At 34.7% G+C, this 21,519-nt stretch overlaps 2 protein-coding genes across 2 annotated transcripts; both read left to right on the forward strand.

Moving 5' to 3' along the window:
• The first annotated feature begins 205 nt into the window (after positions 1-205).
• On the forward strand, positions 206-2,784 carry LOC141673790 (uncharacterized). The gene is made up of 4 exons (XM_074480529.1): positions 206-855; positions 1,419-1,865; positions 1,953-2,058; positions 2,149-2,784. Exons 1-4 carry the CDS (start codon positions 206-208, stop codon positions 2,782-2,784), a joined length of 1,839 nt encoding a protein of 612 aa, XP_074336630.1.
• Positions 2,785-11,338: 8,554 nt separating this feature from the next.
• LOC141670581 (putative germin-like protein 2-1) lies at positions 11,339-17,410 on the forward strand. The gene is made up of 3 exons (XM_074476512.1): positions 11,339-11,456; positions 11,602-11,906; positions 17,015-17,410. The coding sequence occupies exons 1-3, from the start codon at positions 11,345-11,347 to the stop codon at positions 17,243-17,245; spliced, it is 648 nt and encodes a 215-aa protein (XP_074332613.1). The 5' UTR covers positions 11,339-11,344; the 3' UTR covers positions 17,246-17,410.
• Positions 17,411-21,519: the final 4,109 nt, after the last annotated feature.

Below are 21,519 nucleotides of genomic sequence, written 5' to 3' on the forward strand. Positions count from 1 at the left end.
TAAAATATCACTCATGTCCAAACAATTGCATACTGTATCGGGGGTAAACGTTGATGCTTCCGAGTGTCCTAAGTGTCGTTTATCTCGCTGGAAGTTAGGAAAGGATGGTAAAATAAGGATTAATGTTCCTGCTAAAGTAATGTGGTATTTTCCAATTATACCGAGATTCAAACGGATGTTTAAATCTCCTTCTACATCTGAACTAATGACCTGGCACTCAAAGCAGCGAATAGAAGACGGAAAGATGCGGCATCCAGCCGACTCTCCTTCTTGGAGAAATATCGACTATAGGTGGCCTGCCTTCGGTAGTAATGCACGAAATATTCGTTTGGCGTTGTCTGCAGATGGTATAAACCCACATACTAACGGTCTAACCAATAGATACTCTTGTTGGCCAATAGTATTAGTGACTTATAATCTTCCTCTGTGGTTATGTATAAAGAGGAAATTTATGATGCTAACAATTTTAGTTTTCGGTCCACATGAGCCTGGCAATGACGTTGACGTATATTTACAGCCTTTAATCGATGATTTAAAGAAGTTGTGGGAAGAAGGTGAACCAAATGTTTATGATGCATACACCAAGTCATATTTCACTTTAAAAGCAATTTTATTGTGGACAATAAATGACTTTCCTGCATATGGAAATCTGTTCGGATGCGTTAATAAAGGTTATATGTGTTGTCCAGTATGCGCTGATGATACAGTTGCCAAGTATTTAAGCCATAACAGGAAGATGTGTTACCAAGGCCATCGGCGTTACTTGGCTAGGAATCATCCATATAGGAAGCAAAAGGCCGCTTTTAATGGACAACAAGAATTAGGGCAGGCACGTCAACCTCGTCTGGAGAAGAGGTTTTATTGTAGCAAGATAAAATTAAATTTCAGTTTGGGAAGGAAGTAAGGAAGTCAAAGAAAGTTGATTGTCCATGGAAGAAAAAGTCGGTTTTTTTCGAATTAGAATATTGGAAGTTTCACCATGTCCGTCATTGTTTAGATGTCATGCACGTCGAGAAGAACGTGTGTGATAGCTTGATCGGCACACTACTAAATATGAAATCTAAGTCTAAAGATAGTGAAGCTTCTCATCTTGACATGATTGACATGGGGGTTAGGGCTGATCTAGCTCCACAAAAAGGAGAAAAAAAAACCTACTTACCCCCTTCGATTTTTAATTTGTCCAAGGCAGAAAAAAAGAAAATGTTGTCATCGTTAATGCACATGAAACTTCCTTATGGACACGCGTCAAATATTAAAAACTGTGTTTCCATGGAAGAATTAAAGATGTTTGGGATGAAGTCCCACGACTGCCACATCTTACTCCAACAACTGCTTCCTATTGCAATTCGTGTGGTACTTCCAAAAAAAGTCAGGGTCACCATAATTAGGTTGTGTTTCTTTTTTAATGCTTTGTGCAGCAAAGTTGTAGACGTATCGAAACTAGATAAATTGCAATCAGATGTAATTGTAACTTTGTGTGAGTTGGAAAAAATCTTTCCTGCATCATTTTTTGATATAATGATACATCTCATAGTGCACTTGGTTCGGGAATTACGGTTATGTGGGCCGGTATTTTATAGATGGATGTATGCATTTGAGAGGTTTAATAAGGTGTTGAAGAGTTACGTACGCAACCGTTATTACCCCAAAGGATGTATAGCTGAATGCTATCTGGGAGAAGAATCAGTAGAATTCTGCCAAGAGTTTGTCAAGCAAGCTTGCACCACTGCTGGTCTTCGTAAAGATGAAGGCAAGTTAAGTGGTCCATTATCTGTTATGACAATGAAATCAATCGATGAAAAAGAGCGGGATGAAGCTCATTTACATGTTCTTCTAAACAACATTGAAGTACAACCATATATTTTGTAAGAATTTATTAATTTTGTGGCTGTTCAATTAATATATAAATTATATATTTACTGGCTAGTTAATGATTATATAATTTCTGTTAGAATGTATAAGGAGTATCTAGAGGGAATCCATCAAGAAAAAAAGAAAAGTGTTCATTGGCTCTTGAGAGAGCACAATCGCCTTTTTGCCGATTGGTTTCTAGAAAAAGTTAGTATTTTTATAGTTTCATTTGTGCCTAATTTATTTGCTCTGTAGTAATATGGAATTTAGAAGTATTTTGTTTCTGAAAATGTGTAGGTTAGTAGGGAAATGGAGGAGAATCCTGGAGGAGTTTCAGAGACAATAAGATGGATAGCCGGAAAACCATCATTTTCAGTTTTGACTTACGAAGCTTATCTAGTAGACGGGGTCCGATACTTTACAAAAGAGCGAGATGGTGTGAGGGTTGTTCAAAACAGCGGAGTGTCTTTAGTTGCTAAAACTGTCCAAGTGTCTAGCGCTAAAGATTTGAACCCTGTAGAAAGTGACTTGACATTTTACGGTGTTATCTTAGAAATATGGGAGCTAGATTATTATGCATTCAAAGCCCCGTTATTTTTATGTAATTGGGCAGATAATGACAAGGGAATTAAGGTGGATGATCTTGGGTTCACACTTGTCGATCTAAGTCGACAAGGCCACAAGAGAGATAAATATGTGTCTATGGATCAAGTAAAGCAAGTTTATTATATTGAAGATCCGGTGGATGCCAAGTGGTCCGTTGTATTAACCTCTACAACTCGAGACTACCAAGATGTGTATAACGACGATGATTTAGGAGACACAACCATGGAAAATCCCCCATTCTGCTGCCAAATTCCTATATGTGATATCGGTGAAGCTGTTGTAAAAAATATTAGAGAAAATATTAAGGGCACTTGGGTTAAGAAGTGATAATATTATTTGCAGTCATGTATCTCCTTTTTTGTAACTGTTTAGCATTGTTTATGCCTAATGATATTATTTGAATTTTCGTATGTTTATGACTGTTTATGAATGCATATAGTCATCGTGTCTGACTGTTTATAACTGTTTATAACTGTTTATGTATGCATACTTCACTAGTTTAATTATGACTGTTTATAACTATTTATATATGCTTGTGACTAATGAAATATATGTTTAATTTTCAGATTGAAAAAGATAAATGGCAAATAAAAAACAAATATCTAAAGTACAAGACAAGTCAGATGAGGAGGTGGATAAAAGCTTGGAGCCGGAAACAGAACCTCAAGATGAAAATGTGGATTCTATGGAAGACACGAAGGCAACAGTCACTACTTCCGAAACTACAAAGAAAAGGTATGGATCTGCCCGAGGGGTTTTCGCTATGCACAAAGTGGTGGTGAGGAAGGCGCAGGGCAAGAAAACAAAGGTATCATGCAATGCACATGGAGTTCCAGTCGGGAATGCAAGGCACAGTCTACAGTCCTACACCGGAATGTTGGCTAGGACGATGATTCCGATTGATTATCCTAACTGGTCAAAGGTACTCGATGAACTAAAGGAGAAAATATGGATCGATGTGAAGGTATATAAATAAGCAATTTCTTATGCACTTTGTAAATTTTGCATTTTCTTGTACTCATGTAGAGCATAACATTGGTTTCAGGAGACATTTAAAGTCCCCAAGCAACTTCAGAAGGGGCTGATCAGGTCTGCAGGAGCAAAGTGGAGAAATTTTAAAGCAAATTTAACAAGGGATTATGTTAAGCCGTATCTTGGACAGAAGAAGAAACTACGAAAGCCTCCAGTGAAGTATGCTTTTGTTGGTAAGGAGGCTTGGAAAAATTTTGTTGCTGAAAGGACTACCTCGACATGGAAGGTATACGCGAAAGAGATCGATCGTGTGTTTATATCTGTGTTTTATTTATGTTGTGAACTGATATTTTTATGTATTTCAAATATTTTAGGAAAAATAGCATGATAATATTATTTAAAATGTTTGTTGTAGTCACTTAGTGAAAAACAAATGGAGCGGGTGAGCAATCGAAAATATCCTCGCCGCACATCTAGAAAGGGTTATGTTGGATTGTTAGAAGAAGAGGTAACCTCTGTTTAAGCATTGAACTTAAATAGTTGCATTCTACATATATCGGTGAGATTGAAACAGTAGAGCAGGCTGTTGGCTCCTACGTCTCATGGCCCCGCGACTTAATCATATTCCCAGATGCCCCTGCTACCGCGGTATATATTTTTACATCTATGTTTTATTGGATCTCGCACTATTATATTAACTCTATATTTGTTTTAATAAATTTGATAATATTTTCAGAAAAGTAAAAGGAAAGGGAAGGATCCTTTAACTGATTTGCATAAGGTTCAGTCCTTATTTGTGAATATGGAAATCAATAAAAATGTTCCGAAGCGCTTTCGGTTGTTGTATAAACATGCAACGACATTCATGAAGTCCACTGGAAACTCCATTCAAATCCCGTGCGATGCGGAGGTGTTTGGTGTTGAGAAAAGAATTTTCATTTTGCATGAAAACATAATTGCTTTGCTTGAGTTTAAAATGATTGGCCAAGCAGCAATTTCTGCATACATGGCGTGAGTAGTATAAATTTTTTAATTATTGTCTTGTCTTCTTGTTGATAATTTCTGCATTTATATTCTTGTTTTTTATATAATTTCATTTTATTTGCAATGCAGATACTTGCATTGCATGGTTTGTGAAAATGAAAATTTGGAGCAATTTGCTTTCTGTGATCCCGGAGTCTCGTTTACCTTGAACAACAATTTTGAAGATAATTTGGTTAGTCGATTTAAAGAGGGTAATCCTGATCGTCTCTTTTTTATGCCACATAATAGCAAGTAAGTACATAAAAAATGTCTTCAGATTTATTATAAATCGCTTTATTTATTTATTTATAAGCATGAAATTCAAAATGATATGATTCTGATATTAATTTTGTTTATTATAAATATTTATAAAAAATAGCTGCCATTGGATATTGGTTTTGATTTGGGCGGGCGAGGTTTTCATACTCAATCCTCTGCCTCGTTCAACTACCTATCCCGAGTTGGAAAAAACAATATCAAGGTATTTGCATTTAATTTCAAGTGATTATTTTCATTATTGAGATATCAATCAATTTGTGTTATTGATACTGCTAAGATGACAGGGCTGTGATTGCGTTCAATATTCAGGCCGGAAGGGGAAATAAAGCACCGACTATCAGATATGTTACCGTAAGAACCAGGGGCATTAATTTACTTATTAGTCAAAGTTTTTTCGGTTAGATAGGGGCATTAATTTACTTATTAATTGGTCTGAGTTTTTTGAATTAAATAGGGATGCCCCAAACAGCCCGGTGGAACTGAATGCGGCTATATTGTTATGTGGTATATGAAAGAAATTGCCATGGATAATGAAATGACATTTATCAAAAAGGTATATTTTTTTGCTTAATTCATTCTTGATATAACTGGTGTACATATAATTTGTGGTAGAATTCATTGTTACTAATTCCTGTGTGTTACACTTTTCAGTGGTCGAAAAAGAATCGAAAGGTGACTGTTGCCAAGGCTGAGCTGGACGAGGTTCGATGTGAGACTCTTAGCCATATCGAGTCCTTCTTATAAAAAGGCCTAATCTGCAGCTCCTTTATGTAGACTGAATTTGTAAGAATTTGTAAGAGCTACTAGTGGTTTTTGTTGATAAATATAATGGGGGAACTTTAGTTGGTAAATTTCTGTTTGGGATGAACTATGTAAATGATCGATGATGGATGTCTAGTACTTGCTATTGCAGTTATGTAGTTTGTTTGGATTATGAAGTTTGGTTGGTGGTGGATATATGTACGTAAATGGTATAATCTATGGTAAATCAATGAATGTATGTTTGTTTTGGTTTGGTTAGTTTTGGAATGGTAAAATGGCAGTTGGTATGTTTTTGGATGACTCTTGTTTGGGTGTTGGGCATTTGATTGAAACAGGGAATTCATGAATAAAAAAAATAAACAAACATCACTTCATGAACAAAATAACTAATGTAAAGTGTAGTCAAATAAGACATTTTATTCAATAAACTGATGTCATAAGCAGGCACATATATCAGCTCACAAGAAATGACTGATGTAAAACAATATAATAGATATCACATTTTGAAAGAACTGATGTTAAACACACACAAAGACATCGGTTCCATTAAAAAAAGAAAGGTACGACATCGCTTCTGATAAAAGACTGATGTAATATGTTAAGTTACACATCAGTTTAACAAGTTTTTCGATGTTAATGTATCATATTGCTTTATATGTGATAAGTTTAAAATGATATACAAGACATATGAATGAATAACTGAAACCATAGTGAAGGTATACATTGAAGAAAAATACATCACATTGTTAAGAAAAACGATGTCTAAACTGTGTATAGACATCGGCAAATAAGCGATGTGTAATGCACCTACCTTTCTCATCGCATGCAAAGACATCGCTTGGATTTTAAATAGACATCGGCTAATAAGCGATGTCTATCGACAAATTTCTAGTAGTGCATGTTGGGTTTTTTGATTAAAATGGATATAAGTTTATGATTCAGTCAAGAGTGACTGTTTCATATTGTTGTTTATGATATTTCCGTAAACACTGGTTTATAAGTTTTATTCGCATCGAGATTTAAAGTATTGCTGAAGCATTTCGCTCATAAACATCAAAAGAGTTTTGAATATAGACGAAGAACCAATTCTGGGATTCCTTAACTAATTTTTTCTGATTCAGCAATTATGATTTTAAATGTTATGCTCTATTGCAGATGCCAGTTTTATATCAAAAAGACCATATATATGTTATAATGAACTTGCTGAGCATTTCTTTCGCTCATACTTGTATATTTTTTTAATTCAACCTTCCAGTGAGGATTAGCTTACGTTGTTTAGCCGCGTAATTTGAGAAAGTAAAGAAAAAGCTTTTGAAAGATGGTTGGTCCAGGGTTTGCGGAACTAGAGTAAGTTCTATTGTGGAAAGTTGTTTGTATATATTATGGTTGTGTGATTGTATAATTGGGCCTAGTATACTTCCTTTCAAAGTTATACTAGCGGGTTAGCATTAGATTTAAAATATTGAAAAGAGTTTGTAAATAAAGTTACAAAAATTTATTTATGAAATTGGATATCTTATTTCTAGAACTGTAACCTAAAAGATCTTGGATTAGTTTGGGGTTGTAGATGCTATATTTCAACTGTTGTCATTTGTTTGTTGATTAAACAAGTTATTTTGGATTAAGGTTTCATCATGACGACCAAATCCTCTGACCCCGGATTTGGGGGCGTTGCACATAATCCGTGTCACCGCCTTTTAACTAGTCTGTATTGTCTCCTGACGCCTGATCAATGGCCACTACAAGAAAAAAATATAAATTTGACCCAAAAAATTGGTCAAATTTAGCTTAATTCGACCTCACGCGATCGAATTTAAGTAATTCAACCGATTTTAAATCTATTGTAATAAAGGGATTCGAATTTAAGAGTTCAGTTGTATTTAACTAAATTGACTAGCTAATTACGACCAGATACTTACGAACGCTTAAATTTAATCGAAGAAATTCGACCGAGGGAATAGAATTTAGTTTTTCACCTAAATTTGTAAATCCCGCCCAAAGAATTTATTTTTTTGAAAGAATTAAAAAATCCCGCCCAAAAAAATATTTTTTTTGAAAAAATTTAAAAATACCTCTAAAATGTTAAATTCGACCTTATGCAATCGAAAATTGATTTCAACTATTCTTGGTTGCAACATAAATTCAACCGAATTCGATCAATTTTAACAAACCATTTTTTACAAAAACAGCGAAACTTGCACATAAAAAACCAAAGGTCTACCTATTTTTCAACTATTCTTCAAAAAATTTATCGAAGAAATTCGACCGAGGGAATCGAATTTATTTTTTCACCTAAATTTGTAAATCCCGCCCAAAGAATTTATTTTTTTGAAACAATTTAAAAATCCCGCCCAAAAAATTATATTTTTGAAAAAATTTAAAAATACCTCCAAAATGTTAAATTCGACCTTATGCAATCGAAAATTGATTTCAACTATTCTTGGTTGCAACATAAATTCAACTGAATTCGATCAATTTTAACAAACCATTTTTTACAAAAACAACGAAACTTGCTGTTCTACATAAAAAACCAAAGGTCTACCTATTTTTCAACTATTCTTGGTTGCAACATAAATTCAACCTTATGCTCTACCTATTTTTAATATTGAGAACATACTTATATTTACAAATATCTAACTTTAAAACCCTAACATAAATGGGTTTCATCCTTACATAAAATGGTTCCTGATTCTTTAACAATCTAAGAAGTAACAAAAGAAATCGGCAAGAAGCAATGAACAATGAGCAGCATCAATGAGTAGAGCATTCCTCTGACTTTTTATAATAATGAATTGAGAAGGTTTTGAGTGACCTGACTTTTTATACTTTTACCGACTTTGAAGAACATAATCCCAGTTGGTTAATGCAAGGGTTTTAGAGTATTGGGAGACAAATGAAGGGCACTTACATAGGTCGGCGGTTGGATTCGCTAACCGGCAACAAGTTGAAAGATTTCATAGTGCTGGTGCTCGGTCATTTAACAAAGTGCGAGAGGTAATGACATTTTTTTCAAACACGCACACACGCGCACACACACATATACACATTTATTTCGTTTAATAATGTCAACTAAGCCCGTGCTAATATAAGTTGTTTAATATATTGAAAGGTAATGACGAACAAAAACAAGAAGAAACCGACTAGACTTTTGGTTTGGGATAAGTGTCATATGAGAGTTGGATCGGATCTGGAAAATCCCGTTTCCACTACTCCAGCTGCCATGCGTATTCCGGTAATGAATTTTTTTTAAGTCTATATGTGCATTCTCATTTTTATTAAATAGAATTAAGTGCGCATTCTCATTTTTATTATTAATTTTATAGATTTAATTGTTTCAATAAAACTAGAAACTTGTGTAGGAACGATATGCCGCTATTCTTGAGCGTATGCGCGTAGAGGTGACACAAATGGGTGATAGAGATGAGTCATGGGATTGGTGGATGGAAGCATTGGGGGTCCCCGAAGGTAAAAAGCCAAATAAAAATAATGTTGTTTGATTCCCCAATGCTCGAGTCACCGATCTTTTGCCTACATTAGCTACGCGCTACCGAGATTCCACCCAGAATGAAGCCGGCTCATCCTAATCCGCTCCTAGACAACGTGAAGTCATCCCCGACAATGTCTATCTTGCCATCGTGAGAAACGGGCCTACAAAGATTCGTGCTAATCCAAGTCGGTTTGCTCGTCAACTATCCGATGAGTAGATAGCCACATTTGCTCGTACCGCCCTTTGAGGCCTTGGATCCAGCCTCCGATCCAAGTCAAAGATTGCAATGGAATAACCTAATCGGTGGTGAGATTGTACACATTGTTGGAAGTTTGGTTGAAGACATCGTCCAGAAAACCGAAACTCGGATTGCTGAGGTATAACCTTAATTTGTGTTGTTTAATTATTTGTTCTCATTTGCAAATAATTTCTTTCTTTTTTATTATTAGTTTATAATTTTGTATATAGCAAAACAATCGGTGTGCTTTGGAAGATGACAAGGATTATACATCCGAGGACGAGGTGATAGCTGATGAGGACGTTGATGATGTCGGTGGGGATGGTGGGAAGGAAGATAAAGACGGTGAATTGCTCGAAGTTTCTTTGTCGGATTAGTTAAATTTATCGTTTATGGGATGATTGTAATTTAAAAGTTTTTCCTTTATGGGATGTTGCTATGTTTGCAGTGTGATACTTTTTTGTGTTGATTTTAAAGCTACTTTGCGGTTTGATGCTCCGAGTATCTGAGTTAGTATTTTGTTTGATTGGATATATTATGGTTATGACATTTTATATAGTAGAGTTTTATCAGATTTAGTATTTTGGTTGATTTGATGTATTGATTGTATACTGGTGTTCTGTTAATTTGGATGTGTAGAGAATGGGTGTTTTATTGATTTGAATTGGTCATTGGTTTAGTATGAGACTGCTAAAAAACTTACAATTTTTTTTTTAAATTTAGATTCAAAACCGACCGACAGACGACATAACCGACCATTTTTTACCATTACAATTTCCAGAAAACCGACCGTTTATGCACATAACCGACCATCTTCTTCCTAAAACCGACCACGTTCTTGATAAGGTGGTCGGCTATATGGTGGTCCGTTATGTATAGTTAAGTTGGCTTCTGGTTTTAAACTGACCATTGTGCACATAACAAATGGCAAGGTCAACTAATTAAAATATATACATTTAGTTTTACTAAAATTGGGAAACGACATAAAACTAATTAGATTAAGAAAGTAATGCTACCTTCAATAAGTTGTGGATAATAGATATTTCATAATAGAATTAATCAGGCAAAGATCACTTTCCAAAATACAACTTTAGGCTAGTGTGTGGGATTATTATGTGTTTTGGTGGAGTAATGAGTAATATATATATATATATATTAATCTCTCTCTATATCAAATTAGGGAGTACAAAAATATTTATTTATTATTATAATAATTTTTCTATATTTGTAAACGAGGACAACTTCTTTAAAAAACTTCCTAAAATAAAGTAAATATATTAGGTGATGAACTACTAAATAGAGAAATATTTAAAATTAAATAAATTCAATAATGAAACACACATCACCAAAATTTCAATTAATATAAATACTCAAGCTCCTCAAGGGTAAGAAAAAAATGTTATAAATAGTTCATAGAAAATAATAATTCAGATTTTATTGAATTTAAAAGAATTAAAATATTAAATGTAATAAAAATAAGAATAAACAAAGCACTTATACTTTGAGTATTAAAAAAAAAATTATGTAGTCTGAAATATTTAACCATTAACATTAATGAAATAATAACTTTGGGTTAAAGTGATGTAATAGGAACTAGGAATTATCTGTGCATTTGAAAGATTCAAATTCAGCCGTTGAAACACTTAAAAATGGATGTGCGGATTCAATTTGGTCTCATTACTAATTCGTGGAGAAAGACAGAGGGTATATATATCAAACGGCAATCATACAGCTGCTAGTTCATGCATGCACGCGTCTGTGAACTACGTCAAATGAAATATATATGCAATTAAATTAAGTAAACAATGGTATTAGTTTTGTACAAATCCGTCCTCCCACCAAGGTTAGTTGACTAGATTATTGTCCATGCCAGTGTGTGTTATCGTTAATTTGAATATGAACTTTTTACAGTACTATTTGATCTGTCTAAATCATGTTAATTCCCACTCGGCGTTAGATACGCATGCAAGGGGAGTACGACTGTTTCATGAAATCCAAACTTAGGACGGCAGTCGTGGTGGAAATAGGACATATCACTCAGTATATAAGGAAACACCTGTGTGGCCATTTAGGCATATACTTTTAATCATAACCCATCTCTCTGTTTACACAAAATTTGAAAGGAAATGGTAAATATGATTGTCTTGGTTGGCCTATTAGCTCTTTCTTTCTGCATTGCCATGGCAGCTGACCATAGTCCACTTCAAGATTTTTGCGTGGCTCAATCAAACAGCCAAGGTATAAAATATTTACAAGTACAGTTTTATTGTTTATGTCAATGGTACCTCCATCCAAATATATTGAATTTATAGTTTTAAGCGGCTTCTAGTACCCAGTATACCTATGATATATATGGATAATATGCAGTGCTTATATTTTGCAGTGCTTCTTAATGGATTAGCATGCAAGAATCCAAGCATGGTCCAAGCCAGTGACTTTTCCTTTAGCGGACTTCATATATCAGGTAACACAAGCAATGCAGTTGGCTCTAGGGTAACTCCTGTGGCCACAACCCAAATTCCAGGACTAAATACACTAGGCATCTCCCTTGTCCGCATTGACTATGCACCATGGGGCATCAATCCTCCTCACACACATCCTCGTGCCACAGAGATCTTAACCGTCATGGAAGGAAGCCTTGAAGTTGGTTTCGTCACCTCAAATCCCGATAATCGATTAATTTCAAAAATACTACACAAGGGTTGTTAGAAGTCAAACTCTCCATAAACATAATAAATAAAATACAAGTGTGAATAAGATGAGAGACACATACAGCTTCCTGAAAATATGGTAGGCAGGAAAATCCAAAGCACATGCATGCATACACAGTGTGGAGAAAATTGTGGAGCAAATAAAGGTAGGCTGCATATGTTCTCAATACACGGTTTAGTTGTTATAATAAATATGATGCTGTAAGCAATGATGTAACCTTATGTTTGTTCAAGCCTATAAAAAGGCTGCAAATAGGTATTGTAATATGTACAAAAAGAAAAGAAAAAGAAGAGTTGTAGTTGAGAAAAAAAATCAGAGCCGAAGCTCTTTGTTAAAGAAAAAGGCAGGAGCCTTGTGTTTGTGTCAAGAGTATATAAGCTGTAGTTTATTATTGTTATTAATATATACAGGTGTGTGTTTGTGTTATATAAAGCTTTTATATATTTGTTCAAGGCCCATCTACGCTTCCAACAAGTGGTATCCGAGCCAAGGTTCTGTTCAGGAAAAATGGCGAATATGATGCAACCGCAAATTCCAAAATTGACGGCAACAAATTATGGGAACTGGAGTATACAAATGAAGGTGTTACTCGGTTCTTACGATAACTGGGATACTGTGGAAAATGGGTATAGCGAGCCCGTGGATGCAGCCGCTGAAGCAGCTCTTCCAAATGCCGAGAAGACGACGTTAAATGAGTCCCGTAAAAAAGATAAAAAGGCGTTATTCACAATTTTTCAAGGTGTTGATGAATCTACCTTTGAAAAAATTTCTGAAGCAAAAACAGCAAAAGATGCGTGGGAGATTCTGCAGAAATCATTCCAGGGTGTCGAAAAAGTTAAAAAGGTGCGGCTCCAAGTTCTACGTGGCGAGTTCGAAAATTTAAAAATGAAAAGCTCCGAAAATATTGGTGAATTTGTTACGCGTTTGAAAACGGTGACAAACGAGATGAAAAGAAACGGTGAAAGTCTTAATGATATCCGGGTCATGGAAAAGTTGCTCCGTTCATTGACAAGAAAATTTGATTACGTTGTTACATCAATTGAGGAGTCAAAAGATCTATCCACAATTTCCATTGATGAGCTCGTAGGTTCTCTTCAAGCCCACGAGCAACGAATGAACCAGTATGATGATGCAAGCCATTTGGAGAAGGCGTTGCAAAGTAAGGTGTCCATCAGTGACAGTTCTGGCAGTAGCAGTTCTGCACGTGGCAGAGGTGGTTTTAGAGGTGGCTACCGAGGTGGACGAGGACGAGGAAGGCAGTCCTTCAATAGAGGCCAGAATTCGGGAAGTTATCAATCATCTGGTCGTGTTCAAAATTTTAGAGGCCGAGGAAGAGGTGGATTTCAACAACGAGGTGATAAATCTCAATTTCAGTGTTATAACTGTAATAAATTTGGCCATTTCAGTTATGAGTGTAGATCCCCGAAGGTGGAAGAAACTAGTCATTTTGCAGCAGCAAAAGAAGATAAAGATGTTGGTACTGCAATGTTCCTCACTTATAAAGGAGACGAGGAAAGCAAGAAGAATGTTTGGTATCTTGACTCAGGGGCCAGCAATCACATGACTGGCCACAAAGATTTATTTATGGAGATAGATGAAACCGTCAGCGGGGAAGTTACATTTGGCGATTCTTCAAAAATTCCTGTTAAAGGGAAAGGTACAATTACGATTGTATCAAAGAATGGTGAGAAAAGGTATATAAATGATGTTTATTATATACCTGCTTTGAAAAGTAATATCATCAGTCTGGGCCAACTTGTGGAGAAAGGATATAATATTCAGATGCAGGATAATTCTCTCATCATCAGAAATCATGTTCGAGAATTAATTGCAGATGTGGAGATGTCAAAGAATCGTCTGTTCACACTTGATATGCAGACGAAAATGCAGAAGTGCTTGAAGTCGGTCATTAAAAATGACTCATGGTTATGGCATTTAAGATATGGTCATCTTGGATTTTCTGGCTTAAAATTATTGTCAAAGACAAAGATGGTGGATGGCTTGCCAGAAATTAATGAACCAGAAAATTTGTGTGAAGCATGTGTCAAAGGAAAGCAACACAGACAAAGTTTTCCTGTTGGAAAATCATGGAGAGCCAGAAGGCCATTGGAGATTGTCCACACTGATATTGCTGGTCCGTTTGATATCCCATCACTCGGAGGTAACAGATATTACCTAACATTTATTGATGATTTTAGCAGGAAAAGTTGGGTATATATCATTAAAGAAAAAGCAGAGGCTCTTGATAAATTCAAGGAGTTCAAAGCACTGGCTGAAAAACAAAGTGGACATTATTTGAAGACACTCAGATCAGACAGAGGAGGCGAGTATACTTCAAACTTATTCAGAAGTTTCTGTAGAGCACATGGCATCAATCATCAGTTGACAACGGCGTATACTCCTCAACAAAATGGCGTTGCAGAAAGAAAAAATCGCACTATTCTTGACATGGCAAGGAGCATGGTGAAAGCAAAGCATATGCCAAGAACTTTTTGGGCTGAAGCCGTGTTATGTGCTGTTTATCTGTTGAATCGTTGTCCAACAAAAAGTGTTAGAAACAAAACTCCAAATGAAGCATGGAGTGGTAGAAAACCATCAGTTGGACATCTCAAAATCTTTGGGTGCATTGCATATGCACATGTTCCAGATCAGAAAAGGAAGAAACTGGATGATAAAGGCGAGAAATGCATCTTTACCGGATATGACAAAAGAAGCAAGGCATACAGACTGTATAATCCACTAACGAAGAATTTAATCATTTCTCGAGATGTTGAATTTGATGAATCAGATTACTGGAGATGGAGTGATGAAGAAAGAAAAGTTAGAGGTTTGTTCTTTAATGATGATGATGATGACGATGATGACCCCAATATTGAAGATGACGGAGATGATGATCCAACACCTCCACAAAGTCCAAATCAACAAACTCCCGCATCAACACCATCAACAGGAGGAAGCAACAGTTCAGGGGGAGCACCAAGGAAGATGCGGAGTCTGGATAATATCTATGAAGCAACAAGTCCGGTACAAACAACATTTGATTATTCTTTATTTTGTTTAATGGCTGAATGTGATCCAGTTACATTTGAGGAAGCTTCTGAAGAAAGCAAATGGAACAAAGCCATGGATGACGAAATTGGTGCAATCAAGAAGAATGATACCTGGGAGCTCACAGATCTTCCAGAAGGACACAAAGCCATTGGTGTCAAATGGGTCTACAAGACAAAGACCAATCAAGATGGTGAAGTTGAAAAGTACAAGGCAAGGTTGGTGGCTAAAGGCTACAAACAGAGATATGGCATTGACTATGATGAGGTGTTCGCTCCAGTTGCAAGAGTTGATACTATAAGACTTCTTACAGCAATTGCAGCTCAGAATCAGTGGAAGATTTTTCAGATGGATGTCAAGTCAGCATTCTTGAATGGTTACCTCGAAGAAGAAGTCTATATTGAGCAGCCTCCAGGATATGTTCGAAAAGGCCAAGAAAATAAAGTCTACAGACTGAAGAAAGCATTTTACGGATTGAAACAAGCCCCACGAGCATGGAACACAAGGGTTGATGAATACTTTCAGAAAAATGGTTTTGTGAAGAGTCCATACGAGCATGCTCTCTACACAAAAACAAATTCAGGGGGAGATATTATGATCGTTTGCTTATACGTAGATGACATGATCTTCACTGGAAACAACCCTGGTATGTTCGATGATTTTAAGAAAGTTATGACTAACGAATTTGAGATGACAGATATTGGTCAAATGTCTTACTTTCTTGGAGTCGAGGTGAAGCAAAGCAAAGATGGAATTTTTATGTCGCAGAAAAAATATGCCGAGGAGATTTTAAAGAAATTCAGAATGGAGAAATGCAAGCCAGTGAGTACGCCAGCAGAGTCAAGCATAAAGCTCAGAATTGACTCAACAAGGGAGTCGGTAAATCCGACATTATTCAAAAGTTTGGTTGGAAGTTTGAGGTACCTAACTTTCACTCGTCCAGATATTATGTATACAGTTGGATTGGTTAGTAGGTACATGGAGAAGCCGAAGCAAGATCACTTCATGGCAGCTAAAAGAATTTTGCGGTATATAAAAGGTACACTTGATCATGGTCTGTTTTACACGCATTCTCAAAATTCAAAATTAGTTGGCTACTCAGATAGTGATTATGGTGGAGATTTGGATGACGGGAAAAGCACATCAGGATATGTTTTTCATATCGGTTCAGCAATATTTTCTTGGTCATCAAAGAAACAACAGACAGTTGCCCTCTCAACATGTGAGGCAGAGTACATCGCAGCAGCAGCATGCGCATGTCAAGCTATGTGGCTAGGCTATATATTGGGCGAATTAAATCTTGCCAAAGAAGATCCAATTACTATTTATGTGGATAATAAATCTGCTATTTCACTCGCGAAAAATCCGGTGTCACACACTCGCAGCAAGCACATCAACATAAAATATCATTTTATTCGAGAGCAGGTGAACGGAAAAATTGTGGAGTTGGTACATTGTAGGACTGAAGAAAATTTAGCAGATATTTTTACAAAGCCGTTGAAGCCGGACGTATTTCAAAAAATGAAAAAGAAGCTTGGAATGGAAAGTCGAGTTTGAGGGGGAGTGTTAGAAGTCAAACTCTCCATAAACATAATAAATAAAATACAAGTGTGAATAAGATGAGAGACACATACAGCTTCCTGAAAATATGGTAGGCAGGAAAATCCAAAGCACATGCATGCATACACAGTGTGGAGAAAATTGTGGAGCAAATAAAGGTAGGCTGCATATGTTCTCAATACACGGTTTAGTTGTTATAATAAATATGATGCTGTAAGCAATGATGTAACCTTATGTTTGTTCAAGCCTATAAAAAGGCTGCAAATAGGTATTGTAATATGTACAAAAAGAAAAGAAAAAGAAGAGTTGTAGTTGAGAAAAAAAATCAGAGCCGAAGCTCTTTGTTAAAGAAAAAGGCAGGAGCCTTGTGTTTGTGTCAAGAGTATATAAGCTGTAGTTTATTATTGTTATTAATATATACAGGTGTGTGTTTGTGTTATACAAAGCTTTTATATATTTGTTCAAGGCCCATCTACGCTTCCAACAAGGGTGATGTGTTTGTCTTCCCTATTGGTCTCATTCACTACCAGCGAAACATAGGAAAGGGCAATGCCATGGCTATTGCAGGTCTTAGCAGCCAAAATCCAGGAGTCATTAGCATTGCAAACGCTGTTTTTGGTTCAAAACCAGCTATATCAAGTGATATACTTGTCAAAGCATTCCTTGTGGACAAGAGGGTTGTCTCCGGTATGCAGTCCAAGTTCTAAGATATATTATTGATTACATTTGACGCCATTCTATTTTCTTATTCTTTTTAGTAGTTTGAGAGAAATGCTGCAACTGTTCTAGCACCGACGACACTCCTGCTTTAGCTTTGTATCATTGTATACTCAGATGGTTCTTGGTTCTTTGCAGTTATTTTTTATTTCTTGCTGGTGAAATATAAATTTTATAACATATTGTTTCCATGGATGTCCACGGGATTAATCTACCAATGCAACCATCAGTGAAAAATTGTACACTCCTTAGTCTGTATACAGTCACAAAGATCAAGGGAGTTGAACATGAAATATAAATACTTAATCTCAGAACTTATAAATTCTGTCTCGTAAATATTTAGCTTGTGTTAGACGGTAAGAAAAATTAAATTGTTTATTAGTCTTTGGAGAAATAAGAGACCAACTAAGGAGAACAAAATAACCCGTCACACACCTCTCAACTAGAATGTGGTCTGTCACAAATACAAATACGTAATTGTTGTCATATTCTCGTGGACAATGCCCAACTTAACTTAGCCTCTCAAAAAAAATTTACTTATTCATAAGTCTGTCTCCACTTTGCTAAAAAAATATTTCAAAGTATAAAATCATTGGTATACTCCCTAGACAAGTCTCTTTTGAAAAAATTACTCATATTAAAAGTATTAGTTTGATGATATTTTTTCAATTCTATCCATCATAAATGCATTGTTTCTATAAAGTATAAACTATTTTAGATTCATACTCACATCTCATTAATTGTTATACAATTTTCAAAAGGGCAGTTTACGACAATTGACCACATATTTGCTTTGAAAGTTCGAATGGACAATTATTATGGAAAAAATTTCAATTAAATGAGACTAGTATTGTGAGATAGAGTGTGAGTATACAATAATACTTGCTAGGAACCTACTAAAATTATCTAGTCTAATCATTTATAAATTAAAAAATGAAGAAGATCATCGACCCATATACATAAATACATACTCAGTTTTTGGAATACCGAAGATCACATATATTCTGCAATTAAAATATTAAGTAAAATGTAGTAGAACATATTTTATTTTGCTAATCCTCTTGCATAAACATAACTATTATAATGAAAATTATATATGCAAAATACATGCAATTTATGAGTATAAAATTGCATTTCCTTGGTCATTTATGGTTTGGGAAGGAAGGATCATGGTAGAGGATTCTGACCCATGAGGCATACAAGATTAATTGTGTCTCTACGTTATTTTTTGTCCACATGAGTGTTTGGTTCTAAACAAAACATATCGAACTGATATACTTGTTAGGGATTTGCACCGGAAAAACAACATCAGCCGTAATTACTATCAATAGCGATATATTAACGGAGATGAGGAAAAGAGAGTCATTTTTTATGTCTGTGTTTATGGCGGCCCCGATATATTAACGGAGATGAGGGTTTGTGGAGAGAGTATGCTTTGTGTTTGATTTTGTGCGAAGAGACTGAGACTGAGAGAGCTGTGTTTTCGACTTTACTTTTTGTTTTATTTTGTTCGGGCTATCAATTTAACTTTGACCGGGATTATTCTCCAGCTTTTTTCTATTTCAATTTTTTCGCAGGTCTAAGACAACATCAAAAAAGGTGTTGGTATAGGAAATCTAAGGCAACATGAATACCGATATTTGGTTATGATGTTGGCATACATCATTTTTTTAAGTTTCAGGTCACAAGGCAACATTTGTTTTGGCAACACCATTTTTGGATGTTGGTTAAGACCATTTATGTGGTAGTGATTGGGGAGAATGTTTGTTTCAATAGTGACACCTAGTGCTCTAACTTTGTATTTTGTTCTTTGCATTTATTACATATATTTTTGTTGCTGTAATATAAATTTTATAATATATTTGGCACCCTTATGTCCACGCAATGCAATCATCATCGAAAAATTGCACACTCTTATTACTATCACAAAGATCTAGAGAGTTGAACATGGAATGTAACCACTTAATCTCAAAAAGGATAAATTCTGTCGAGTAGATATGTAGATTATGTTAGACCAAGAAGAAAAAGTAAGTTACTTATTAGTCTTTTGCTAAATAAGAGACACATCTAAGGAGCCAATCACAAATACATAACTGTTTATTATATATATATATATATATATATATATATATATATATATATATATTCTATGGAGTCCCTTATTTCAGTGGAGTCCTTGAAGTCTATATATGTTCTGCAAATGAAATATAGCTTAAATTATTCCGAACGTATTATTTTTCGAATGATATTTTACAAATATCACAATTTTATTGAAAATATTGCAGATGGCATAGACTTTACAAGTCGAACGTTGCAAAATATATTATATTATAAAACATGCGTAGTTTGCAGAACATAAATGTTCATGTTGCAGAACATACATTTGTACTTGTAAATATATGAGATTTGCATGATTTTATTGAAGTAATGATATTTGTGAAACATGTTTTGCAAAATAACACGTTTCAGAAGATATTTTACTTGCAGAACAAAGATGAACTCTGAGGACTTCAATTAAAAGGTGGACTCCATTGAACTTTACTCATATATATAATTAATTTCTATAGAGTCATTGAGTCAGATACTACCTAAAATATTTTGCTATTATCTTGCAAAAATATGACTATTTTAATAAAAATTATGCAAAAGACATGCAATTTATCAATATTAGAATGATATAAATAGGAGAGAATTGAATTTAAAATCATGATCACAATATATTAATAAATAAATATTATTTAATATTTACTTAAAGAAAATTGAACTCACTCTGAAACAACTGTAACGACCATGTTTCAAATGAGTAAGTAATTATCACTAATTATATTATTTTCTCATCAAAATATTTACGGTTTATTAAAATTTTTATTTTAAGCATATAGCTTATGTCTTCATATAGAATATTTTGGTGTCGGGAGTGTCGTTTCCAAATAAAAGCATATTCAATTATTATCGAATTTTTGTATTAATAAATTATTCGGTGAAAACCGAATTATTCTTGTAAATTATTTAATAATTAGATATTATATTTAGTAGTTTGAAAAGTGAAAGTGTGAAATCTATAAAATTTAATTCAAAATTTAAATAGGTATAGAACCTACTATTTAAAAAGAAAATGTTTATGGTTAAATAAATATGTAATTCTGGGAATAATGTATCAGTAAAATAGATATCTTTATAAAAGGATGAACGTTCGATATGGGGACGCGAAAATTCACTTTCAGATGTATAACTCAGCCTTCGCAAATATGGCCAGTCATTTTCTACATACGATTGATTATTGAGCCTACCTCCTGTGATTTCGAGATATATTGTTATTCCATAAGGTGGGTTTGTAGTGGCTGGAATCGTAGTCTTAGACATCTAAAATCCAGGTGCACAAGTGTTAGTGGGAGCATTCATCATCTAAAATTAAGAATTTGCTCCTTGCATTTCATGTAGTACGGGATTTGTCGCTTGAGTTGATGGGGTCGCATGGACCTCTATTGTTGACAGTTCAGCTCCTTGAGTATTGAGGGTAGAGTATGATAAATCTTGAGTGCTCCAAATCTTTTTCAGGCTTGTTGCATTCTTTCCACATATGGCACCAAATATTATAGATAAAAAACTAGGTTATATTTATTATATGTATTTAATTTTAGAGTTTGAGAGTTTCAAGTTTTAATGGTTGCGCTTGAGTTTCATGACTTAAATCTATTCTTACAAGATGCTTATGTATCTCTCTCTTTACTTAGATAATCAAGCAAAAGCATAGTTCTTAATCATTGGGATTAATTATTGGATTATACTAGGTTTGATTAATGCAAGATTAATATTGGAAGGTATACATGTCACCCATCCTGGCATACCAAGTTTCAAAGATTTCAGATAATTATAAGATATCATTTGATGGCATCCGGTATAATTATATTTAATTTAAGATTTGATGATGGTATACACTTAGCTATGAAATATAATATAAACCATCCCAATGTGGCATTTTATTTAGCAATAAGACCAAAGTAACATGTTTAGTCCATATCAGTGTTTGGTTCTAACACACATATTGACATATATACTTGGTAGGGATTTGCTGGTGGACAAGAGAATCATCTCCGATACCTTGTACAAATTTTAGAAGATTACTAATCACTATTAAGTAGTTGAAAATATGAGTAAACTCATTCTTAGGTATAATTATCACTAAGCCATATATGGTCTATTGCAATAGTTTTATTATGAGTATTACAAACAAAGGTCACATTAGGTATGCTCATCTTTCACT

The sequence above is a fragment of the Apium graveolens genome, chromosome 7 (assembly GCF_009905375.1).
Source record: "Apium graveolens cultivar Ventura chromosome 7, ASM990537v1, whole genome shotgun sequence".
Taxonomy (NCBI): domain Eukaryota; kingdom Viridiplantae; phylum Streptophyta; class Magnoliopsida; order Apiales; family Apiaceae; genus Apium; species Apium graveolens.